The following is a 27,092-nucleotide window of genomic DNA, read 5'->3' on the forward strand; positions in this document are numbered from 1 at the left end:
AATTTCACCTTTCCTATTGACTATATTTAGTCAAAATTATGAAATTTTTCTGAAATCTCATGATTTTCGTCAAAATATCAATGAAATTAAAATCTGTAATGATAGCCAAAAGTAACACATTAAAGCAAAGCAATGTTCTTATAATGGGATCATTTTAGGAGAAACAGAATTAGTGCTTTTATAAATGAAAACTAAAGTTTATGTTATTGGGAACATCTAGATGTGTTAATTGTGCCTTCACAGTACCCTACAAAATGTATTTTTTGTCTGGAATTTCTCCTGAAAATGACAGTGCACTTCCTGATATGTGCGGGTTGCCTAGGCTCTCCTGTACTTCTGCAGTGTGAGATCTCAGGCACTGCTGTCTCTGCTTTTTTTTTTACCTTTCAGAGGCAGCTACTTGGAGCTCAGTTTCTACTAAACACATTCAGTAAGACATCATTTACTCCAGAACTACATCCCCCAATCGCCCTTTCTCTACACTCTAGGTTGTTAGGCTCTTAGAAGTCAATTCATCAATATTTCTATGCCAGGAAAGAAAGTAATGTATACAGTTAGTGGACAGTTTGTGGTGTGAATAAACTGAATCCTATAGTCTAGTCCAGCAGGTTAAGTTGCACTGCTGCTTTGGATGCGGAGAAAATGCACTGTTGTCAGCTAGCTTTAAATTTAGAAGCACACTGGATTTATGGAAGTGTTCTTAAAGTGATTGTAATGTCTCATTTTTTTTTCCTTTTAAAATAACGAACATGGTATACTTACCTCTTCTGTGCAGTGGTTTTGCACAGGGCAGCCCAGATCTTCCTCTTCTTGGGCCCTCCCTCCTGTCGAGTACTCCCACAGCAAGCAGCTTGCTATGGGGGCAACCAAGCTGAGTCACAGCTCCCTGTGTCCATTCAGACATGGAGCACTGTTTCTGCCCCACCTCCTTTCTCTCCTGATTGGCTAACTGACTTTGATTGACAGCAGTGGAAGCCAATGATGCCACTGCTGTGTCTCAGCCAATCAGGAGGAGAGTCCTGTACGGCCGAGAAACTTGTGGACATCGCTGGAGGAAGATGGGTCTCAGGTAAGTACAAGGAGTACAAGGGGGTGTTGGAGAGTGGCTGCTGCAAACAGGTTTTTTTTTCTTAGTATGCATTAGGTTAAAAAACCTGACTCTACAACCACTTTAAGGAGATAAACCAAGAATATGTGCACTTAATGCAGAAATGTTTTGAATGTGTTACTTTTTGCCTTACACTTCAAAGAGACAGAAAAGTAATAGAGGGGAAATCTTCCATTGATGATGCTAGTTCTGGTGACCTGGGGGTCCCCACGGAATTCCTTAATTTGCAGAGATTTTCTCTCACTTCCTGTTTGGCTATGGGACAGGAAGTGAAGGGAAATCTCCCCAATGGGACATAAATGGCCAAAAAAAAACAAAAAACCTGACGGGTTATAACCCTCCCTTACTCTATCCAAAAAGAAAAAAAAGTTTAGTTCTACTTTAAGTTAAATGTTTTTATCTTTGCAGTATGAGCTTGCTGTTTACAACCTAAATTAAATCATGTTATGGTCACTGCTACCCAGATTTTCTTTCATATGAACATTTATAATACGCACTGTATGTTTTAAAGTTAACAGGTCCAGCAGAGCATCATTTCTAGTTGACGCTTCTATAAACTGTACCATAAAATTGTCTTGCAATATAGATTGAATTCATCTTTTTCGTAGGAGGTCTTATTCGACTTATTACCCTTCTGGACCTTGTAATATAGATGTATTTGCCATCAAACTGATTGGTATCTTCTTATACATTAGAATACCCGCTTTTTATGAGGGGAACTATGTAATAATAATTATGTAGGTTGTATGAAACTTATCTCTGTGCAGTTCAACTGTAGTTCAGTATAGGTGACTACTCACAGTCTGACAGATATGTATTCTGTAAGCTACGATCCAACTGTTAGCAACATGGCCATTCACAACTGGGCCTCATTAGAAGACCTGTACAGACCCACACCAACTAGGGGAGGTTTATGATATCTCTGCTTTTTGTCAAATGCGCCTTAAAGCAGAGTTCCAGCCTTTTCACTCTCCTGTCCCACGGTCCAGCGATGCGGCCACCCGAAGCCTCGATCCTCTTCCCTCTGGTCTCGGCGGCGCCGGCATCACTGGTGTGGGCACCCGGCTATGACAGTTTGCGGCTACACAGCCGGGTACACACTGCGCATGCGCGAGTTGCGTTGCGCGTCTTGATTGGCTGGCAATCTTCTGGGACCTCTGACCTGTCCCAGAAGATTGCAGGGAGGGAGGGGGAGAGGAGAACTTCCGTTCAGGGCGCCGGGGCGCTCCGAGTGGAAGTGGGAGCCGCTCCCCCCCCCCCCAAAAAAATGACATGCCAAATGTGGCATGTCAGGGGGTTATTACTACCTAAAACGGAAGTTCCAATTTTGGGTGGAACTCCGCTTTAAGCTGTACTGTGGTTTGTCAAATGTGTCATTTTCCTTGAATAACTAACACAGATATGTCACAGGTCCTAAATAAACTGCCAGCTGTTAATCTGATAATCAAACCCAGAAACTGTCAGATAAGCATAACAGAAGTCCAGTACTTGGGACCAGTACCTGTCCTATCCTTCAAACCAAGAAGCAGTTTATATATTTCTTGAAGACAGCTGGCTATAAAGGAAATTTGTGTGCAACTATAGTACTTTGGCCAAACCCTTGAATGACTTACCAAGAAGAACCAGCCCAACCTGGAGTCTTGGACACTGGCCAGTGCTCCTGTTCTACCAAAATCTGTTGATTCTTAGATGCAAACCAATGCTTCTGCCTATAGCTTAGGCGTGGTAATGCATCAGGTGGATCAGCAGGGAGATAGCTTACTCCACCATCAAGAATGCCTTACAATTGTGTGGGCAAGACAAAAGTTGCAACCCTAATTGGAGGAATACAGCTTTACAGTGTTAACACAGTGTTGTTGGGGAGAATGTTAAGTTACTCCATTGAAGCTTGATTCTCCAGCAAAAATTCAAAATGTTTTACAAATAAATATGGCACGCATTTGTATTCACCCCCCCCCCTCCCCCCCAGTCAAAACTTTGTAGAACCACATTTCACTGCAATTACAGCTGCAAGTCTTTTTGGGTATGTCTCTTTGCACATCTAGAGAGTGAAATTTTTGCCCATTCTTCTTTGCAAAATAGCCCAAGCTCTGTCAAATTAGATGGAGAACATCTTTGTACAGCAGTTTTCAAAATTTACCATAGATTGTCAATTGGATTTAGGTCTGGACTTTGCCTGGGCCATTCTAGAACATGAATATGCTTTGATCTAAACCATTCCATTGTAGCTCTGGTTGTATGCTTAGGGTCATTGTCCTGCTGGAAGGTGAACCTTCACCACAGTCTCAAGTCTTTTTCAGACTCTAACATGTTTTCTTCTAAGATTGCCCTATATTTGGCTCCATCCAACTTCCTATCAACTCTGACCAGCTTCCCTGTCCCTGCTGAAGAAAAGCATCCCCACAACATGATGCTGACACCACCATGTTTTACAGTGGGGATGGTGTGTCCAGGGTGATGTGCAGTGTTATGGGCCATACACACTATAAGATTTTCTGAAGTCTTTTTCCTTTAGACTTACCAAAACCATATAATATGAGGTCAAACCTAAACACTTTCAATTTGTATGCAATCTGGCAGGCCCTTGCACTACATAGAAAAGGTAAATCTGAAGGAAATATAACCACAAAAGTTGGATAGTGTGTATCCAGCTTTAGTTTTATGCCAGACATAGCATTTTGCTTTTGGGCCAAAACTTTCAATTTTGGTCTCATCTGACCAGAGCACCTTCTTCCACATGGTAGCTGTATCTCCCACATGGCTTCTCGCAAACTGAAAACGGGACTTCTTATGGCTATCTTTCAACAATGGCTTTCTTCTTGCCACTCTTCCATAAAAGCCAGATTTGTGGAGTGCATGACTAATAGTTGTCCTGTGGACAGATTCTCCCACCTGAGCTGTTTATCTCTGCAGCTCCTCTAGAGTTACCATGGGCCTCTAGGCTGCTTCTCTGCTCAATCTTCTGCTTGCCCACCTGTCAATTTAGGTGGACGGCCATGTCTTGGTTGGTTTGCAGTTGTGCCATACTCTTTCCATTTTCGGATGATGGATTGAACAGTGCTCCGTGAGATGTTCAAAGTTTGGGATATTTTTTTATAACCTAAACCTGCTTTAAACTTCTCCACAACTTTATCCATGACCTGTCGGGTGTGTTCCTTGGCCTTAATGATACTGTTTGTTCACGAAGGTTCTCTAACAAACCTCTGTGGGCTTCACAGAACAGCTGTATTTATACAGAGATTAAATTACACACAGATGGACTCTATTTACTAATCAGGCGACGTCTGTTGGTTCCACTAGATTTCAGTTAGGGGTATCGGAGTAGAGTGGGCTGAATACAAATGCATGCCACGCTTTTTAGATATTTATTTGTAAAAAAAATGTTGAAAACCATTTATCATTTTCCTTCCACTTTACAATTATGTGCCACTTTGTGTTGGTCTATCACATAAATCCACCATTCAATTATGTGCAAGCAAAAATGCTATTTATTTTTTTTATTTTTTTAATATTTCCTTGCGAGTGATTGGGTATTCTTTGCAAAGTAAGACAAAAGGGGGTCAGTGCCGAAATAAAAACTTAGTCCAATCAAGGAAGGTTTATATAGGAGAAACAGAGATAATCTCCACACCAGATGCCGTGACTGCTGAAAGCCCGCTTCACCACTGTGTCTAGAGGAAAAACCTGCTTACCAGAGGAAATTGACCCTCAAGTTATAGAGTGATCAAATAGATCTGTAGCTCATGGTTTCTCAACTGTGTAAGTTCTCAGCCGCATCGAGATCGGATGGTCAGGCTAATATGTATAGGCCACTTCTCCAGTGCCAGGCAGACAGACCCAAATGAGTGAACAGGCCAACCTCAAGAGTAAAGGAACTCAGATAGTGTAGTAGTTCTGAAACAGTTTATTGAATAAAAGACCTTAATACACTCACATGTAAACAGATCAATTCAGGCATATAGATGGGTTTAGAAAGGTGGCCGTGGCGTTTGCGTCGTGGCTTTGCGCTTTACGCGTTTCATCATCAATTAGATGTAATCAGAGGTGTGTTGGCACCCCTCAAGCACGCATTATATACAACAAGGAAACCGGACATGACTGAAGACCACCAACTACCTTGCGCTCCACGTTGCGTCTCAATCATAGGAAGAAGAAAAAATAGAACCAATGGTCGCCCTGCTCATTGTTCACTGTACATAGCTGCATCACAGCACACACCGCATGTTGTCTTATATTTTGGGTGGGTATATTTGGTGACGGATTCATTAGGCTATTTTTTTTTTATAGCAATGTAACAGGAGAAACTTAGCTCTGTATGTTACAATATTTTGGAAGATTTTCTCAAACTTTTCCAAAACAAGTGGATGGTAGGTCCAGTCAAATAGCCTTCTCGATCTTTTGTCCCACACCCTTCACCTTTTTTAAGTCAGTCATTTTCTGGAATCAGCACGGAAAAATCATTGCAATAAAGGAGGAAATCCTCTCTGCGTGTAACAGCATCAGCTTTGTTGCATTAGGAATGTTCAACGTTCAATACATTCAGAAAATACAGAAGTGTCAAAACGTCCAAGGCTGTCAATTTTAGCATTTACTTTTAAATACATTTTTGCCTTGGTGGCTAGACTTTTGGGACACCCTGAAGATCGAATGCATCTTTCTCTTAGTCTAATGTGCCTTATTAGCCTTCTGGAACTTTAAATATAGACCTGTTTGCTGTGTGATTGGTATCTTCTGATACAGTGCTACAGTGTTTCTCAATCTTTTCTCCATCAAGGCACCCTTTAAAATTATGCACAAACTCGAGGCATCTCTAGATGTAAAAAGCTAAACTAATAGTTTTACATATCATAGCAACATCCACACACATAGGACACCCAACATTTGAGATGATTTATTCTTCCAAAGCAAATGCACCTTTGCTCACTGCTACTTAGTAGTATTCCAATGTTTATTTTCTCCCTCAGTTTTCTTCCTCACTCTGCTAATGTGACCCCAGTGCTGACAGGGAGGGGCAAAGGAGAGGCAAACAGAGATGCTGTGCAGGTGCCGACGTGCTCCCTATTAACCAATGACTTCATTGGTTGTTAGGATGCCAGAGGCTAGAAGTTTGTAATGATGCACAATATAAGTAGGTAAAAACTATCAGTGCAACTACAATAAAAATGTGACTATTACTATAATTATGTATCTCTGGCTGCTCTCACTTAAATGTGTTTCCACTCCACAAAATAAAACATAAATAACAAGAACAGTGCTGCGCCAGACCACTGAATCAATGAGTGAAAGAGATCATATATCCCAATAAATGTGTGAATAATTAATAAATAAATAAATAAATATTCCAATAAATCAAGTGAAAAAGTGCTACAGCTAATTCAATAAAGGTAAAATGATCAAATCAGTAGTGCAATACTTCAAGTTCAAACAGTGTAATAGGACTTTCTTATATAAATAATCCAAAATAAATAATCTCATAAGTACAATCATCAAGCAATGTGATGAAAAATAGTAGATCAATCCAACAGTGTATAACTTCCATAAAAGAAGGAATGAATCAGTGAGAAACCCAAGTGCAATATGAACAATTTGTGAATGGTGAAATTAACTCCAGCAATATCCACCTTCCGTGCTAATAAATCAATTCACAGTGGTTCGTGTTCCACCACCATCCATGCAATCAAGCTTCTCACCTTCCGATTTGACTCCTCACCAGTGGGTCATATTCAGCAGTTCCCTTCAGGGATAATGAACACATGGAGACCTGGAGCTGGATGCTTATCCCAGAAATGACAATGGATCACTTACAATCCAGACCTGGCATGGATGCATGAGGAAATAAAGACACACGTCTAGTTCTTTCTGAATGGAAGGAAAAGTAGGTAACTTACAAGTATGGCACTTTAGCAGCGCAAACTGTATTAGCGTTCACAGCGAGGATACGATGAAACATCGACTGACAGGCTCCGCCCCCTATACGCGTTAAGTCAGGCGTTGACTTCTTCGGTAGGGGAGGAGCCTGACTGTCATTGATCTGGTTAAGAAAGCCTGCCGCACACACAGCGCCTCCTTCTATTGGTTAAGTGTCTTGCCCATCCCCACGGCTCCACAGCTGTAGGCACGGGGCACCAGGCCAATCACCGCCCAAAACAAAATAAATAAAACAGGGAATACAATAAAACACTCAGCTCAATAACAGGCCATACCTCAATCGCAAAACCCCTATTACATAAAAATAATAAAATGCAGAGCCCGTCAGTCTCGCAGTGTCCTCACATCGTATCCATGCACATAAATACAGCCTGTTCATGTATACATAAAAATAAAAACATCAATATCATTACAAAATAAAATGCTAATAATATCCCTATACCCAAAAAAAAAAAACATCTAGCATATAAGTTATAAAAATATAATAAAATCACTGATAAAAATGCACCCATTATTCAAGTACCAGAAAAGTGTATATAAAATAAAACACATTTATTATGTATCACTAATAAAACAATTCAAGTCAAAATCGATATTCAAACCTTGGGGTGAGAGTACCTTAGTTTCAAAAATCTAAAAAGATTCCCTCCTGCTCAGTTTTCTAATATAATTCCCTCCTCTCCAGTGCTTGCTGACTTTTTCTATCCCCCAGAAGAGAAGAGAATCAGGTTTTCTATCGTGAACCTCCCTGAAATGTCTAGACACATTATGTATCACAGTCCCCTTCTTAATGTTCCTAATATGCTCAACCACTCTAATGTTTTGCATTCATCACTACTAGTCCCCCTCCCGTATCAATAACTCTTTGTTTTCCTCTAAACTGCTGATACCATTCTTTATCCATTGAGGATAGCGAACTTTTTTTCACTTTTAGGTTCTCTAAATCTTCTACTACCAGATTTAGAAAAACTTCTATATATTTACTGTCCTTGTTCAGTGGGTTGAATACTGATTTATTCCTAAGGGTAGAGTGATGCCCTCTCTCTACTTGAGTGGGTCTATTATCTGGTTTCGATGGAAAAGTGTCAAATTTATTGAGGTTCTTGGTAGAGTCATACTTTATCCAGAACCTTAATCTCATCTTTGTTTAAAGTGACACCACTGATATTGAAAATGCCAGTTTCTACTGGTATTTTCTTTTTTTGGACTCTTCTCCCTGCTCTCCTCCCTCTCTTCCACGTTTTTTGCCGCCAGATGGATTTCCAGTGGATTTTTATGTAATAGGGGTTTTGAAATTGAGGTAAGGCCAGTTATTGGGCTGAGTGTTTTATTGTATTCCCCGTTTTATTTAGCGTGTGGGGGAGTGGGGATGGGCAAGACACTTAACTAATAGAAGGAGGCACTGCGAGTACAGCAGGCCTTCTTAATCAGATCAATTTAGAAAGAGGTAAGTTCCACACTATGGTAAAGAAGAAGAAAGGCTGCAGCCTCCCTCAAATATAACCAGAAGTTACATCAGTAAATATGCACAGAAGGGGGGGGGGGGAGGGAAAATGGCGCTGCCTAGGGAGATTGAGGTCAGCAAGATGTTACAAAAATACAGTAGAATATACCAAACAATGTAATGAATAAGAGCAATAAATAAATAATAAAGTGACAGGGTGCCAATATGGTGCAAAGGTATGGCCGTCCAAGGTGAGAGTCCTGCAATATTAGTGACAAAGAAAAAACAAAATGACGATCAAATGGCAATAGGTAGCATAAAGTGACAGGTGCTAATATACAGTATATAAATAAATTAGAGCAATAAATAATAGAGTGACTGGTGTCAGTATAGTGCAGAGGTCTGGGTGATCAAGATGTGGGTCCAGCAAGAGCAAAATGCCAAATAAATAGCAATAGGAAGCATAAAGTGACAAGTGCTAATATAGTGCATATACAAGAGCAATGCAACTATGTGTGCAGCGCCGAGTGACTGAGTGCACTGCTAGAAATATGTAAATGATAAATATATAAAAAATAGGTATTGGCTGGATAATCAATAATTTATACAGGGTGGCCTGTGGTGAGCATAATAATATGTGCAACCACTAGAACATATAAATAATAGATCCAAGGTAAAACTAAAGTGACACTGTGCAGAAGTAAATACTGGCTAAAAATAGTCCATAAATAGTGCACAGCAGGTGGTTAGTTAGATTTTCATGCGTTATCCCTAAACCGTACAATCGTGGTGGGTATGGTGGTTGAGTGTTGGTGATCCCTCAAGTAAAAGATGCACTCACCAGAGGGACCCACCCCACACAGGGGCATTGGGCAGGGTAGTAAATACGAATAATCTGTGGCTCTGCCTGGTCCTGGGTATCCCTCTAAGGATCCTACTTTCTGGTTGGGAGTCCTGGATATCCCTCTAAGGATCCTACTTTCTGGTTAGGGGTCCACAGTAACCTGGCTGGGGTCCTATCATGGATGGTGGGGTAGGTAGCGGTATCATATAAAGAATAAGGGGAGGACCAATAGTGTGATATTGTATAATATGTTTTATGGTATAACAAGCGGTAGGGTACTCACAAGTTCCAAAACGGTTAAAAGTGTGAATACAGGTGACCGGAACGCTATGCGGTCCAATGGAGGCCAGAACCAGAAGTGACGTGATGGAGCCATACGTGTTTCGTTATCAGACGTCCTCAGCAGTGTATACTCATTGACGCTGCTGAGGTAGCAGGTGGTGGCAGGGACCATTTTTTTTTTTTGTTATTAACTACTTCATGCCCCGCTATAGCCGAAAGACTGTTACAGTGTGGGCTAAAATGCTGCCCCTTTTCCATGTGATCAGCTGTCAGCCAATGACAGCTGATCATGTGATGTAAACAGAAGCTGGTCAACTGCTTTTTTTTTCCTCATGCGGAGAAAAAAAAATGGGATTTTTGTACTTACCATAAAATCCATTTCTCTGAGTTAATCGATGGACAGATCGCTCCATAAATCATAACTACTGGGTCAGGGCACAAAAGTTTCAAGTCCTGAGCTACTAGCTAGGCCTTAAGAGTTACTTGCCACCAGTTGCCCCATCCAACCGCCTGCCGGGGGCACCCGCCTCCCCACAATGCGGCTCCACACTCGCCCTCAGCTTATTTCCACTCGCCTAAAGTGTGTAGGCGAGTGGAAATTTTGAGGGCTGTACTGGGTTATACTGTATTGCCTCCTACAGGAGTATGACTAGGCAAAACAAAAACCACCTGTATACGCCCATGGGCCTTCCTCAGCTGGTATAAACCCCCCCCCCCCTCTCTGCTCTAGATAATCAGTTTAGTAGCAAGCAGTATTAGAATTATCAGAACTCCATAGAGGAGTGGGTGCTGTGTCCATTGATGAACTTTTACGGTAAGTACAAAAATCCCATTTTCTCTTTCGTTCATCGACGGATACAGCACTCCATAAATCATAACTACTGGGACGTCCAAAAGCAGTGCCAAAAGAAAAATGAGGGGTGGGGAAAATAACCCAAGGCTAAACCTAACAGCCCTTAACCGGGTCACAGGAGCCCCATCTGAAAAATAAATGTTTTTATTTGGACACCTCTCAAGAGGGAACAGCCCCTCTTAAACAACAGCCTGCAAAACTTTGCAGCCAAAAGAAGCATCTGCAGATGCCAAAGTGTCTACTTTATAGAATTTTATGAAGGTATGCAGCGACGACCAAGTTGCCACCTTGCAAACTTGCGATATTGTTGCCTGATGATGAAAGGCCCAAGAAGTACTCAGCGCCCAAGTAGAATGCGCCATGAGAGGGAAAAGTGGAACCTGACCTTTAATGGAATAGGCCTGAGTCACCATCTGCCTAATCCATCTGGAGATGACAGCCGAAAAAGCAGCCAGCCCTTTCCATGGTCCGTCCGTAGCCTCAAAAAGCGAGTCGGACCTCCGAAAGGACTCAGTAGCTGCCAGATACACGCAAATTGCAAGAACCACATCCAAGGTATGCAAAGCAAATTCCCTGGGATGAGCCAGTTTGGGAGACAAGGAAGGCAACACAATGTCCTCATTCAAATGGAAGTCGGAGACAACTTTGGGCAGGAATGATGGACCGGGACGAAGAACCACTTTATCCCTATGGGCCACTAAATAGGGACTGAGACAGGATAATTCTGCTAATTACGATACCCTACGAGCCGAGGTAATAGCCACCAAGAATGTCACCTTCTTTGATAACGCAGGCGAGGGAATCTCCCTAATATTCTCAAATGGAGGCTTTTGGAGAACCAAAAGTACTAGATTTAAATCCCATGGCGGCAAAAGAGATCGTACAGGTGGACCACATGTCAAACCCCCTGAATGAAGGCACAAACTAATAAGTGCGTAGCTAGGGGTTGCTGAAAGAAGATTGCCAGGGCAGACACCTGACCCTTGATGGTACTCAAGGCCAACTTCTGAGCAACTCCCTGTTGAAGAAAGGTTAAGATCCGAGCCACAGAAAAGGATTGAGGAAGAGCGCCATTCCACTCACACCAAGAAATTTATGCTTTCCATGTACGATGGTGTATCTTGCTGGAAAATTACTTCCTTGGCTTCACCATAGTAGGGATCACTGATGCAGACAGACCTCTATCCCTCAGTACCTGTCTTTCAATAGCTAAGCCATTAAAACCAGCGACTGTAAAGCAGGATGGTAGATCAGCCCTTGGGACAACTGGTCTTCTCTAAGAAGAAGCCCCCAATGGACATTTATGGCCACCAGACTGATTGGAAGATTCTCGCCTTTGATTCTTCGCAGGAATTGCGGAAGAAGCCTGAGCCGAGGATGATACTGGCCTTACCGTGACCCTTTGGACGCCTGCGGCGTCTACCAGAGGAACCCGTGATCTCGCCAAAAACCTCAGAATCCTCCTGTGGAGCCAAACCTGCTAAAGGAGCTGCATGTAGGACTGTGCAAATAGAACTGTCTTGAAGGCGGATACCACCAGGCTCAGAACCTGTATGCAAAATGGGAGAGAGAACTATCTGTTTGACAGCAGCTGGGGAATTCCTGTGTTTCCTGAAGTTTGTCCCGAGGAAGGACCAACCTGGTCAGAATTAGAATCAGACCTAGGTAAATCAATTCCCTGGACAGGAATAGGGGGACCTTAACTAGTTCAGACATCACCACCTGAACCTTTGCAGGAATTAAATCCACTCACAAGGAGAATCAGAACCTAAAAAAACCCTGAAAAGGACAAGCTTTGTCTACCTTTCTAGGTACCCCCAAAAGAATCATTTTGTGGATCCCCTTGACACTCATGAAGGAGGTTCACAAGGCCAGAAACCAGCGAAGATGTTCCTACACCTCAATAATGGGTGAGGCAAACCTTCATGCTGAAGGGGTCTTGCGGGTATGGAGAAGCTAGCTCTAGGCTTACCAGACCATTAATATTAATTAATATTAATATTGCAATGACCGCCATTTTATTCTCCAGAGTCTTTGCTAAAAAAATATATATAATGTTTGGGGGTTCTAAGTAGTTTTCTAGGAAAAAATACTGGTTTTACCTTGTAAACAAAAAGTGTCAGAAATAGGCCTGGGGCTTAAGTGGTTAAGCACTTTGGAATGTATTGTACATTGCACTATTAATTGCACAGTGTTTTATAATTCAACGGAATAATATATGTGAATGTTTAAGTAAGATGCCTGGATAGCATATTTTGCACATCTATGCACTTTGGAAATAAAGGAATTTGCACATATCCATTTGCACGTTGGAAGCACATTTTTTTGTACTTTCAGCACTTTTTCAGCACCATATTCATTGTATTATTCAAAAATATATTTGTATACTAAAGAGTTATAGCGCCTCAACATATACATAGTTACATAGTTACATAGTAGGTGAGGTTGAATAAAGACAATAGTCCATCCAGTTCAACCCGTGTATGTGTGTGTGGCTGTAATCATCTCATATAGCCCTGAATGTTCTGATCCTTGAGATGTACGTCTAAGAGTCTTTTGAAAGCCAACATACTACCCGCAGAAACCACCTCTTGTGGTAGAGAATTCCACAATCTTGTGGCCCTAACAGTAAAGAACCCCCCACGTTGCCTGAGGTTAAAATGCTTCTCCTCTAATCGCATTGTATGCCCTCGAGTCCTCATGCAATCCCTTCGACTGAACAACTTTTTTTCTAAGCTGAGATCCCCATTGAGATATTTAAAAATTGCTATCATGTCCCCCCTCAGGCGTCTCTTCTCCAGGGAGAATAAATCAGGCGATTGCAGACGCTCTTCATAATTAAGGTCCTCTAATCCCCTAATTAGTTTAGTTGCCCTTCTCTGGACTCTCTCCAGCTCCAACACATCCCTCCTGAGGACTGGCGACCAGAACTGGACAGAATACTCCAGATGCGGTCGGACCAGAGTTTTATAAAGTGGAAAGATTATAGTCTTATCTCTGGAATACATCCCTTTCTTTATGCATGCTAATATTCTGCTGGCTTTGGCAGCTGCCGCTTGACATTGCATGCTATTGCCTAGTCTATCATCAACCAAGACTCCCAGATCTTTCTCCATTTTTGATTCCCCCAAGGGTTCCCCTCCTAACGTGTATTGTGCTTTTATGTTTCTAGTCCCCAAGTGCAAAGCCTTACACTTCTCCACATTAAACCTCATTTGCCAAGTCGTTGCCCACTCCGTTATTTTGTCCAGGTCATTCTGTAGGATATCTGCTTCATGCTGTGCAGTTATTGCCCTGGCCAATTTTGTGTCATCTGCAAAAACTTGATATCGAACTACTGATCCCGTCCTCAATGCTGTTTATGAATAAATTGAACAAGGTTGGTCCCAGGACTGAGCCTTGGGGGACCCCGCTTACTACCTCAGACCAGTCTGAGTATGCGCTATTTATTACCACCCTTTGGACATGCCCTTTTAGCCAGTTCCGTATCCAAGAGCAAACCCTGCTGTCGATACCTGCAGACCTTATTTTATAAATTAAGCGCTTATGGGGAACTGTATCAAATGCCTTAGCGAAATCTAAGTTCACCCCATCCACTGGTCTTCCCCTATCTAGCTCACAGCTCACCTCCTCGTAGAATGTTAAGAGATTGGTTTGACAAGAACGCCCATTTGTAAACCCGTGCTGGTTACTGCTGATGATGCTGTACTACACCCTATTTAAGCATACACCTAAATTGACTGCAAAATTACTACACACCTAGCACTAGAGGGTTGGCGCTGTATTTCAATACTAATAATAAAACATATCAAATAAAAAAAAATCTAATTTTTTTATAAATTTAGGTCAAAATGTATTCTGCTGCATGTGTTTAGTTAAAAAAAAAAATCCTAACAAGTATATACAAATTGGTTTGCGTGAAAGTTATAGCATCTACAAACTGCGGTATATATATATACATACAGCTGCAAGAAAAAGTATTTGAACCCTTTGGAATGATATGGATTTCTGCACAAATTGGTCATAAAATGTGATCTGATCATCATCATCTAAGTCACAACAATAGACAATCAGACCCTGTTCACACTGGGGTGACCTGTCAGGCGACCTGGTCGCCTGACAGGTCGCCGTAGGTCGCCTGCCATAGAGAAGCTGTGGACCCGTTCTAATAGGAGCGACACAAGTCGCCCCGACTTAGAAAAAGGGTCCGGAGCTTCTTTGGGGCGACCTGGAGCGACCTGCATTGACTTCAATGTTATGAAGTCCGTGCCGGCCGCTCCGAGGTCGCGGTGCGAGCTGCGCGCCGTGACCTGTGAGATCGACCCGGCAAGTCGGATCGCCCCAGTGTGAACGGGGTCTTACAGTCTGCTTAAACACATAACAGACAAAAAATGAAATGTTGCCATGTTTTTATTGAACACACCATGTAAACATTCACAGGGCAGGTGGAAAAAGTATGTGAACCCCTAGACTAATGACATCTCCAAGAGCTATTTGGAGTGAGCTGTCAGCCAACTGGAGTCCAATCAATGAGATGAGATTGGAGGTGTTGGTTACAGCTGCCCGGCCCTATAAAAAACACACACCAGTTCTGGGTTTGCTTTTCACAAGAAGCATTGCCTGATGTGAATGATGCCTCGCACAAAAGAGCTCTCAGAAGACCTACAATTAAGAATTGTTGACTTGCATAAAGCTGGAAAGGGTTATAAAAGCATCTCCAAAAGCGTTGCTGTTCATCAGTCCACGGTAAGACAAATTGTCTATAAATGGAGAAAGTTCAACACTGCTGCTACTCTCCCTAGGAGTGGCCGTCCTGTACAGATGACTATGAGAGCACAGTGCAGACTGCTCAATGAGGTGAAGAAGAATCCTAGATTGTCAGCTAAAGACTTACAAAAGTCACTGGCAAATGCTAGCGAATCTACAATACGTAAAACACTAAACAAGAATGGATTTCATGGGAGGATACCACAGAGGAAGCCACTGCTGTCCAAACAAAACATTGCTGCACGTTTATAGTTTGCACAAGAGCACCTGGATGTTCCACAGCAGTACTGGCAAAATATTCTGTGGACAGATGAAACCAAAGTTGAGTTGTTTGGAAGAAACACACAACACTATGTGTGGCGAAAAAGAGGCACAGCACACCAACATCAAATCCTCATTCCAACTGTGAAGTATGGTGGTGGGGGCATCATGGTTTGGGGCTGCTTTGCTGCATCAGAGCCTGGATGGATTGCTATCATCAAAGGAAAAATGAATTCCCAAGTTTATAAAGACATTTTGCAGGAGAACTTAAGGCCATCTGTCTACCAGCTGAAGATCAACAGAAGATGGGTGTTGCAACAGGACAATGACCCAAAGCATAGAAGTAAATCCACAACAGAATGGCTTAAACAAAAGAAAATACACCTTCTGAAGTGGCCCAATCAGAGTCCTAACCTCAACCCGATTGAGATGCTGTGGCATGACCTCAAGAAAGCGATTCACACCAGACATCCCAAGAATATTGCTGAACTGAAACAGTTCTTTAAAGAGGAATGGTCAAGAATTACTCCTGACCATTGTGCACGTCTGATCTGCAACTACAGGAAACGTTTGGTTGAAGTTATTGCTGCCAAAAGAGGTTCAACCAGTTATTAAATCCAAGGGTTCACATACTTTTTCCACCTGCACTGTGAATGTTTACATGGTGTGTTCAATAAAAACATGGCAACATTTCATTCTTTGTTAGATATTAGTTTAAGCAGACTGTGATTGTCTATTGTTGTGACTTAGATGATGATCAGATCACATTTTATGACCATTTGTGCAGAAATCCATATCATTCCAAAGGGTTCACATACTTTTTCTTGCAGCTGTGTGTATATGTATATATTATATATATATATATATATATATATATATATACACTGGAATTTTTTTAATATATATTACTAATAACAGTTAAATGACTTATAAAGGGGCTTTTATACAAACACAAACTGACACTGAGTGGGAACTGCAACTGACACTAACAGTGATCAGTGCTAATGCTATACATGTGGTGTATATATACTGAAATGTATGCAGCTATAGATGCTATACTGTAATGGCGTTGATCAGTGACACTAATAGCTCCAGATTGCTCGCTATCCTAACAGACACTGGCTGGGAGGGTCAGTAACTGACACTGACATCTTTAGTGACATTAGGGATAGGAATACCTAGGATAGGAAACCGAGAGATTGTTCCCCCCTCTGTACAGAGAGCTCTGTGTTGATTGTCAACGCAGGGCTCTGGGCTGGGATTGATCAGCAGGTCCTGGCTACATGCATGCCCTAAACCCAGAAACAGGCAGCGACATAACAGTATGTCGCTTTGCCTGTGCGAGCTGCCCATCACGGTACATCACGGGCAGGTGGGCTGCAGTGGTTTACCAAAATAATCCATGTTAACAATGTGAAGACAATATGTTTCTTACATAGTATTTTGCATAAGAAAAAATGAGTCTTCAAACTATTCATATGGATATTTTAGATTTATTATTGTCTAATTAATTTGTCTAACTTAAATGACATGTATATTTTGTGATTTTATTGTTTTATTCTCCTCTGTTATCTCGAGGGAACAAGGATGCAGAATGTGTTGAGATTCTTCTGCTCTTTCACTAGACATATATACTGAGAAGGCAAAGGAGAATGTATTAATGTGAATCACCCCAATGAAACGTGTAAGCCCATTAATGTATAAATAGAAAAAAACATTTTTTTCATCCTTGTCTGAACTCATTGGCACCTTGAAAGTTTTTTACACCTTCAGTATATATACATACATTATCTCTAGTGTCTATGTATGATAAGAACACTGCTCAAAAAAATTGAAAGAACGCTTTGAAAACACATCAGATCTTAATGGGGGAAAATATCATGCTGGATATCTATACTGATATTGACTGGGTAATGTGTCTGGAACAAAAGGATGCCACATTGTTTGATGGAAATGAAAATGATCAACCTACAGAGGGCTGAATTCAAAGACACCCCGAAAATCAAAGCGAAAAAATGATGCAGAAGGCTAGTTTATTTTGCTGAAACTGCATTGCAGCAATTCAAAATGGTACTCAGTAGTTTGTATTGCCGCCACATTCTTGTATGCAGGCCTGACCATAGCGGGGAATGCTCCTAATGAGATGACGGATGGTGTCCTGGGGTATTTCCTCCCAGATCTGGACCAGGGCATCACTGAGCTCCTAAACAGACTGAGGTGCAACCTGGTGGCGTCGGATGGACCAAAACATAATGTCCCAGAGGTGTTCTATTGGATTTAGGTCAGGTAAGCGGGGGGCCATTCAATGGTATAAATTCTTTAATCCTCCAGGAACTGGCTGTATATTCTCGCCACATGGGGCCGGGCATTGTCGTGCTTCAGGAGGAACCCAGGACCCACTGGTCTAACAATGGGTCCAATGATTTCATCCTGATACCTAATAGCAGTCAGAGTGCCATTGTCTAGCCTGTAGAGGTCTGTGCATCCCTCCATGGAAATGCCTTCCCAGACAATCACTGACCCACCACCAAGGCGGTCATGCAAAACGATTTCACAGGCAGTATAATGTTCTTCACAGCTTCTCCAGACCCTTTTACATCTGTCATATGTGCTCAGGGTGAACCTGCTCTCATCTGTGAAAAGCACAGGGCGCCAGTGGCGGACCTGCTAATTTTGGTGCTCAATGGCAAATACCTTCATGACGTTTGTTTGTGATTGTTTGGTCAGAGACATTCACACCATTGGCCTGCTGGAGGTAATTTTGTAGGGCTCTGGCAGTGCTCATCCTGTTCCTCTTTGCACAAATAAGCAGATACCGGTCCTGCTGATGGGTTAAGGACCTTCTACGGACCTGTCCAGCTCTCCTAGAGTAACTGCCTGTTTCCTGGAATCTCCTCCATGGTCTTGAGACTGTGCTGGGAGACACAGCAAACCTTCTAGCAATGGCATGTATTGATGTGCCATCCTGGAGGAGTTGGACTGTCTGTGCAGCCTCTATACAGTCCAGGTATCACCTCATGCTACCAGTAGTGACACTGACCCTAGCCAAATGAAAAACTAGTGAAAAAACAGTCAGGAAAGATGAGAAGGGAAAGAAATGTTACTGGCTTCCACCTTTAAAACCATTCCTGTTTTGGGGGTCATCTCATTATTGCCTATCTAGTGCACCTGTTAATTTCATTAACACCAAAGCAGCTGAAACTGTTTAACAACCCCCTCTGCTACTTAACTGGCTGGATCAATATTCCAGGAGTTTAATTGACTTGATGTTAGACACCTGATTAAAAAGTGTTCCTTTATTTTTTTTTTAAGCAGTGTATAACTGGAATGTGGTGCTGAGACCTTTCAACAAGCTAAACCCAAGCATATCAGTTACATAAAGACCACAGACAATACTGGGGACTAGTCCTTTGCTTGTCTTTTTGGGCACTGAGGTTGGTTCCTCTTTACTTGATTATTACATAGTATTTATTTCAGTGGATTCCACTAAATCTTAAGCAAGTGAACCTTAGGGCTTGTTCCTTTTACTGCTGGAGTATATTAATATCCTTAATGATAAAGTGTTGATGAGCAACCTTAATAGTTAAAGTGTTGAAGCGTTTTTCTGATATTCTGAACAATTAGCATGTTTAGTATGAAACAGTGTTTCCAAAAATGTGAAGCATGGACCACTGGTATTACATGATAGAAGTTGGTATTTAAAAAGAGGACTCTGTGTGGGCCAAAAAGTGTGCTGAATCCCTATTTGTGACAGCTAATAGAATTTCATGCTCCTCCTGTTGGTATCAAGCCACATTTTCAAAACTGAAATATACTGTATATAACAATTATTTTTAATTGAGATTTGAAATAAAGTTCTAGATTATGCCCAAGTGGGGAGATGCATGGTGACTGGAGCGCATCACGTCCCATTTAAGATTATATTTAGGTGTTACCTTGTGATCTCTAGGGGGTCCGAGATAGATGCATTTCAGAGATGTAGAATAGGACTTACCGCCCCGCTCGTGGGATCCCATCCTTGGTCCCTGCAAATGTGGATAATTTATAAGCTGGTGAGAGCTGGCAGCTTTAAAGTCATTGGATAAATCTATTGTGATCAGAAATTCTGATATAGGTGGTTTGGTTGCAGTATGCAGGCAGAGGACTATAGAAATTAAGATTTATGTCAGATTGTGATACATACTCAGTTCTGCCTAAAGATTCTACCAATGATTTTAGGGCTACTTTATGTGAATTGGTAAATAAAGGTAGGCATCTTGGCATTTTTTATTCTAAGGATGTGGAAGTTTTAATTCCTCAATTTCCTATTATGCCAATCTTCCACCATTTGCCAAAAATGTATAAGGGCTTAAGTCTACTCAACGGCAGACCCATCATTGCGGGTATTGGCTCTTTAAATGAAAGGCTAGGACAGCGGTTAAATGCTCAGTTACAACCTTTGGTTGTCCAGCTCCCTAGTTATCTGTGGAATACAAAGCAGCTTCTAAACATATAGAAGGAAGATGGCATGATTTTATTTGGGTCACCTGCAATGTGGTTAGCCTGTATTCGTCTATTCTGCATCATCTGGCTCTACAAGCTGTTTCTTTCTTTTTGCATGAGCTTGCTAGTTACACTGTGGAACAGTGTTCCTATATCATTAAGGTATTACAATATCTTTTGTCTCATACATTTTTTGTGGTTTGATGTGGGGTGTACTATCTCCAGCGGTGTGGGGCTGCTATGGGAGCCAAGTTTTCTTCCTCTATGGCTAACCTCTGAGGTGGCAGGAATCATCTATTAAGTTGTATTTACAATATATAGACACTAAATAATTTTTTTTTTTTTAATCTAATAAGGAATGATTTTGAGTATCTTGATTTATTCCTTGTATATCGTAATGAAATAATGTTTAATTTAAGATTCACAGGGCATATTATTAAGACCGAGATATCCTTTCTTGATGTTAAGAAAGGATCATAAACCCCTGTCAGGGAATAGCCTTCTGCAAGCTCACTCTGCACATGCTAATCATACCTTAAGGGAAACCCGGTGGGTCAGTTTCTTAGATTGAGACAGATATGCAGTGATGTTTGCAGTTTTTAGAATGAGGCCCAACAGATGTATCAACATTTTCTAGAGAGGGGGTACTCTTGGTCTTTTTTACTGTAGATAGAGCTTAAGTGCCGCTTCATGCTAGCGCATTGCTGTGCAGATCACACGTGATGTTTGTGTGATGCAAATTCAGCCATACAGATTCGGACCAAAATGGTGCAGGACCCTTTTTTTGGTCTGCAGAGGAATCGCATTGCTTGGGTGTGAACACTTATGCGATCTGATTCCTGCACTATTTGACAGTTTACATTGCGATATGGTTCGGGGGTGCCATTAACTTTATATTGACGGTGTTCCAGGTGTGTTAGGGGGTATTAGATTGTCTACACCAATCAATTATGTCCATAAAGATAAACCTCGTTTACCAATAAATAAATAAATAAATGGTGGAATTTAAAATCATCTATAATACCATAATGTGAACCATTTGTAATAACAACCTAGTAGAAAGGTGAAATATATATCTCTGTGTCTATATAAAAATTGGTGACTTTTACTGATAATAAAATTGCAATTAGTGACACTTGTGTTATAAAACCTTGTATGACATAAAAACGCATTTAATTAGCAATAAAATCTATAAAATCTGTAATTAATTTATATTTTTGTGCAATAGGTGAAAGAAAGTCCGTGATAAATTGCAATTAGTGACACTTGTGTTGTAAAACCTTGTTTGACATAAAAACGCATGTAATTAGCAATAAAATCTATAATTCTGTAATTCATTTATATTTTTGTGCAATAGGTGAAAAAAAGTCCGTGGTGATTAAATAAAATCTTTAAAGTGCTTTTGTGCTCCAATTTGTGCTCTTGATAAAATTCAGCAATATTTGCTTCTTACCAGATGGCTTTAGGCCACAAGGACCTAGATCGCTTTTGATCCCTTTAAGGATAGATCAATCCTCCACCGAGTTTATCCAATCCAGGGATAGGTCGTAGATGTTCCAATCTGGATCTGGACCGCAGGATAAGGTCTCAAGCAGATGTATATGGGAAAATATGATAGGGAAGCCAAAATATAGTGTAAATCCGTTTTTATTATAATGACAAAATAAAAGATAAAATTGGCATTATGTTTGTGTTGATACAATGAACAGGTATGTTATTAAGTATTTATATTGTGTACATTTATATTGTTTTTCTCTACTTCCAGTGTTTTTTAAAATGTTTTTTTTACTTATTCTTTTAGTTGAAGTCAATGATGCTTTATTCAGATGTTGTCTTTTAACCAATTGATTGCTTAATTGCGTGTCAATGTATACCGTCATTTTGTATAATTGCAGCTTCTTATGATTAAGCACCCTAGTGTCATGAAATGTGTCAACAGTCACGTGGTCTGATATATTGCTTTTAAAAGTTTGAATAAAGAAGATGCCTTTGGTATTGGTGTGTGGTCATCCAAGTTTTCCTCTATGCAATGAGTGGGGGGGGGGGGGGGGGCAAACTCCTGTTCAGGATCTGAGCAGAAGTGGGAGCAGGTATCTATCTAAAGTAGGTACCCGCTTCGCACTCCCCCCCCCCTTTCACTTTTTGTTTGTTTGTTTTTTTTGGGGGGGAGGGGGGAGAAGTGAATAAACAAAGCTTCCCATTATGCTTTTTTTTGTGAAAGCTAATGTGATTTTTGTGAAAGCTAATGAGGACATTTTTTTCAGAATACAATTTCTTGCTATCCTTGGTGGTATCAAGCCATGTTTCAAAATTATTTTTTATATATATATATATAATTATTTTTAACTGAGTTTTGAAATAAAAGATATCTTTTAGGCCCAAGTGGGAAGAGGTGGGTAACTGGAGTGCATCACCTCCACTTTGATATATACCAATAATAGAAATGAAACAGCATCAATTGTATCATACCATATTAGTATATAAATGTAAATAATCTGAGTTACAATGTGCATAATATAGTCTTGGAGCTATACAGATCAGAAAAAAAAGACATAAAAAATAAAGTTCAAATGGCTGTAAAGAAAGTTTGGTTGACTACTAAATTTTCCTCTGGCTGCTATCAATCTGTTAATATCAGTTAACAATATAGAGTGAAGTAAGTAACTACTCTATCACAGGCTGTATTAATGATCAAGGCATGAAACAATATTTTTACAGCTGCAAATAAGAAAAGAGAAAACCGAGTTAGCAGTGTCATTTCTATTTTGGAGATGGATTGCATGACCTCTAAAGGAAAACTGAAGAATATAAAATCTCTTCCTCCAGTCTCTCTCTCTTCTAAATAGTGACGAAACATTTGGGCTCCAGACCAAACTTACTACCTTCCTGAACATTGTGGCTTATCCACAGTTAGTCAGAGCTTCTCATTCCAGTAACTGGTGTTTCTGTAAGACAGTGCTTACATTCAAATAAAGTATGCTCTGTAATAAACTATAGAAACAATAGTATGCCCTTACTAGAAATTGCATCTCTTGTACAACAATAACTGTTACTATTTGTTAGGAGCGTACCTCACGCTCCTATGCCTGTCGCAGCTACTCCTATAGCCACTGCTCAGCCATTGGCAAAAGGACAGAGCCTCTCAGCTTCACCTGGTGGTTAATTGTTGCTACTACCTCTTTCCCAGACTTCCTTGTCAGCTGTGAGCAAACATGCGAGCAGGGCCAGGGCTAGCCTATTTTGTGCCTTATGCTAGACCAGCTACTTGCACTCAACCCCCCCCCAAGAAGCAAGATTAATAAAATAAAAATGTAAAAATGCGCCATGCAAAGTGCGCCGCAATGAAAAGTGGGTGGGGCTTAAATTATGCTAAATATTGCTTAAAGGGAATGTGGTTAAGTGCTAGTGCAGAACGTGGTGTGCAGGATGGAGATGAATGTGTGTGCAGGAGGGATAACGACATGGAGATGACTGTGTGCAGGATAGAGATGACATGGTAGATGACATGGGGAGGAGTGTGTGCAGGATAGAGATGACATGGTAGATGACTTTGTGCAGGATGGAGATGACATGGAAATGACTGTGTGCAGGATGGAGATGACATGGAAATGACTGTGTGCAGGATGGAGATGACATGGAAATGACTGTGTGCAGGATGGAGATGACTGTGTGCAGGATGGAGATGACATGGTAAGATGACTGTGTACAGGATAGAGATGACATGGAGAGAACTGTGTACAAGAGTCCATTGGGTCTGACGGGATTGGTTTGCCTGCTCAGGCTGGCTCTGCTGGCCTCCACTGACTGCTTCGAGGGACCGCTGGCTGGCTCTGGCCTTTAGAACCTGCTCTGGTTGACCGCTTAGACACAGGATGGCTCTGGCCTCTATGACACTTGCTCAAGATCTCATACCATTTGTTTGACGATTCCTTGCCTATTAACCTTGAAAATGGTCAGAACTGAATTTAAAGTATAGCAATACCGAGTTTCCCCGAAAATAAGCCTGGGTCTTATATAAATTTTGGCAGCAAAAGACACAGTAGGGCTTATTTTCGGGGTAGGTCTTATCTCTCTCCCTGCCTGTCAGGATAGTCAGTGTGAACCTAGTTTAGTGTTTGTAAAATCCTAGAATCCACTTTATGACTGTTGTATATAATGTCCAGTGTGTGTTTCTGTAATATAATAGTGTGAAATACCTTCAGTACAGCGCCGCTCGGCTAATCTCCTGCTCTGCTCTCCTCTCCTTCACTTCTCATAGCTGTCAATAGGGGATCTCAGCTCCTCCCCTCAGAGCGGGTCACCGAAGCGCCGAGCATTATATTATAATTGTGTGAAAAACCTTCGGTACAGCGCCGCTCGGCGCTCAGCTGATTTCCTGCTGTTCTTCCTTCTCTTCTCCCCTGCTGACAGCTGGGGGTCACGGAAGTGCAGAGCGGCACTATAACAAAAGTATTTCACACAATTATAATATAATGCTCGGCTCCCATGACCCGCTCTGAACACTGCAGAGGGGAGGGGCTGAGATCCCCCGCTGACAGCTATGAGAAGAGCAGAGCGTGGAATCAGCTGAGCGCTGTGCAGCACTGTACCAAAGGTATTTCACACTATTAGATTACAGAAACACAAACTGGACATTAAATAAAACAGTAATAAAGTGGATTCTAGGATTTTACAAATACTAAACTAAGGCTTATATTGCAGCACTCCCTGAAAATAACAGTAGGTCTTTTTTTCAGGGTAGGTCTTATTTTCGGGGAAACGCGGTACTACCCTCTTGGTTTGTATCTTCACTGCAGTCATCTGACGTGCCTGGCTACCATAGTTTTTCACTTCTCTTGCTCTGTCTCTAGTGCTTTTTTGCCAGGGAATATATCATTAAGTACCCTGACAGCAATCAAGTACTAGTAGCCATAACTGCCTTAAGGGATCAGTTGCTAGAGGCAAAGCTGCACTCGCCAGCTATAGTCCCCGGCCATCAGTGCTAGAGCAAGCATTACACTATTGTTACTACTACAAAAATTACAATAAGGTTGTCCTACCAGCTGAAGTACAAATGTTTTTTATATACTTCTACATAAACAGACTCTAATGTGATAGTGACATTAGTGCTCTAAACAAAAAAGAGTGACAATTCTGAAAAAAAAAACAATATTTTTCACTTTCTGCTATATAACATTCCCAAAAAAAAAAAAAATTAAAAATCTAAATTTTTTAACATTTTAGGCCAATTTGTTTTCTGCTACATATTTTTGGTTAAAAAAAAAAAATCGCAATAGACATATATTGATTGGTTTGCGCAAAAGTTATCATGTCTACAAACATCATGTCTACAAATGTTATTTTTATTGCTTTTTTTTTTACCTTAATGGTGGCGATCTTCGATTTTTTGCAGGACTGCGACATTGCGTCGGACAGATCGGACCCCTAACTGACATTTTTGACACTTTTGGGGGGGACCAGTGACACTACTACAGCAATCAGTGCTAAAAATATGCACTGTTACTGTAATAATGACACTGGCAAGGAAGGGGTTAACACAGTAGGTGATCAATGGGTTAAGTGTAAACCTAGGGGAGTGATTCTAACTGTATGGGGCGGGGCGTATGGAATGACCATAGAGACCTGTGATCCTATATAGAAGGATCACAGGAGCTCTGTGCTCATTCCAGAGAGAAGAACGGTCAGCTGTGTTCACAACAGCTGACCATTCTTCTCTCCTCAGCGGAGATCGATCACAGGTGTCATGCAGCAATCGGAGCCACCTGCCCCCCTTCCGGCGCACGACTGATGCCCTACGTCGTTTCATGCAGGAGGGCCAGCCTGCCTCAGTATTAATGCGGTGGGCGGTCCGGAACCAGGTAAAGAGTCAATACATTATAGTGGGTGGGGGGTATCTCCCATTGTAGGGCGCAATTAATAGAGAAATAGAGAGCTGCGCTGTAGCCGTCTTTCAGCTTTAGCGTGGGCAGAAAGGGGTTAATTTCGCTCAGTGAGAAAGCATTGCTTGGGACAAAAGGGGAGGGGGGGGTTATATAGTGAATGTAAATGTCTTTTTTTTTATCTGACCCTCATGGACTCCCTATAATCCATCCATAGACCATTTAGGAGTCCATAGGCCCCAGGTTAAGAACCCTTGCTCTAGGTGCATATACTGTAATTTAATTGGTTTTTCAGTAATGCCCATAGAAGCCCAAAAACTTGTGCTTTTTTATACAACCACTGATGGCTTATTCTAGGAAGTTGGAACTTAGGCCTACCCAACCACTGATGGCTTATTCTAGGAAGTTGGAACTTAGGCCTACCCAACTACTGATGGCTTATTCTAGGAAGTTGGAACTTAGGCCTACCCAACCACTGAAGGCTTATTCTAGGAAGTTGGAACTTATGCTTATCCTCTTGCCTCCCTAAAGGGTTATAAATAAATAAAATTGCTAGCTTGTGAAATAATAACACCAGTTACTGGTCTTTTTGCAGGTGCTGGGGAGTCTGGAAAGAGTACAATTGTCAAGCAGATGAAGTAAGTAAACTCAAATATAACTGCATAGCACCATTGTAAAGTGAAGTAACATTTCTGGTTTTTAAGGTACTCATACTTTTTTTTCTATGTTCATTTTGTTTTGTAAGGATTATCCATCAAGATGGGTACTCAGAGGAAGAATGTTTGGAGTTCAAATCGATTATCTATGGCAATGTGCTTCAGTCAATCCTAGCCATAATCCGTGCAATGTCCACTCTTGGTATTGACTACAGTGACTCAAGTAAAGCGGTTAGTGTGAACTATAAAATACTTTAACCACTTACGGACCGCCCACCGTGTATTTATGTCGGTACTTTGCCGTTAAATACCGGGGTAATGGCAGCAGATAGCTGTCATAACCCTGGTATTTTTTTTAACGGCGGTCCGCTTTAAGATAAGGGTGGTCCCAGTGGCGGATTCACAGCGGGATCACTTTATTGGGGCAGGAGAGGTGCCCCCCCCTTCTTGACGCTTCTCGGTCGTTTTCCCTGCTTACCAGACCCGTCGGTAGCGGGGAAAACGATCCGGTCCGCTGTCCTCTCAGGCAGAAAGTCGAGTGAGGGAAACATGGCCCTTACTCGACTCTATGGCCTTGGAGGACTGGAG

General features: G+C 41.4%; 1 protein-coding gene across 1 annotated transcript in view; it reads left to right on the forward strand.

Moving 5' to 3' along the window:
* Nucleotides 1-27,092, forward strand: part of GNAT2 (G protein subunit alpha transducin 2) — a 140,342-nt gene that overhangs the window by 2,856 nt on the left and 110,394 nt on the right. The window contains exons 2-3 of the mRNA XM_082245285.1: nt 26,444-26,486; nt 26,594-26,735. Coding sequence (XP_082101411.1) covers nt 26,444-26,486; nt 26,594-26,735 — 185 coding nt within the window. The remainder of the gene's footprint in view (nt 1-26,443; nt 26,487-26,593; nt 26,736-27,092) is intronic.

The sequence above is a fragment of the Pelophylax lessonae genome, assembly GCF_965119305.1.
Source record: "Pelophylax lessonae genome assembly, chromosome: 2".
NCBI lineage: Eukaryota > Metazoa > Chordata > Amphibia > Anura > Ranidae > Pelophylax > Pelophylax lessonae.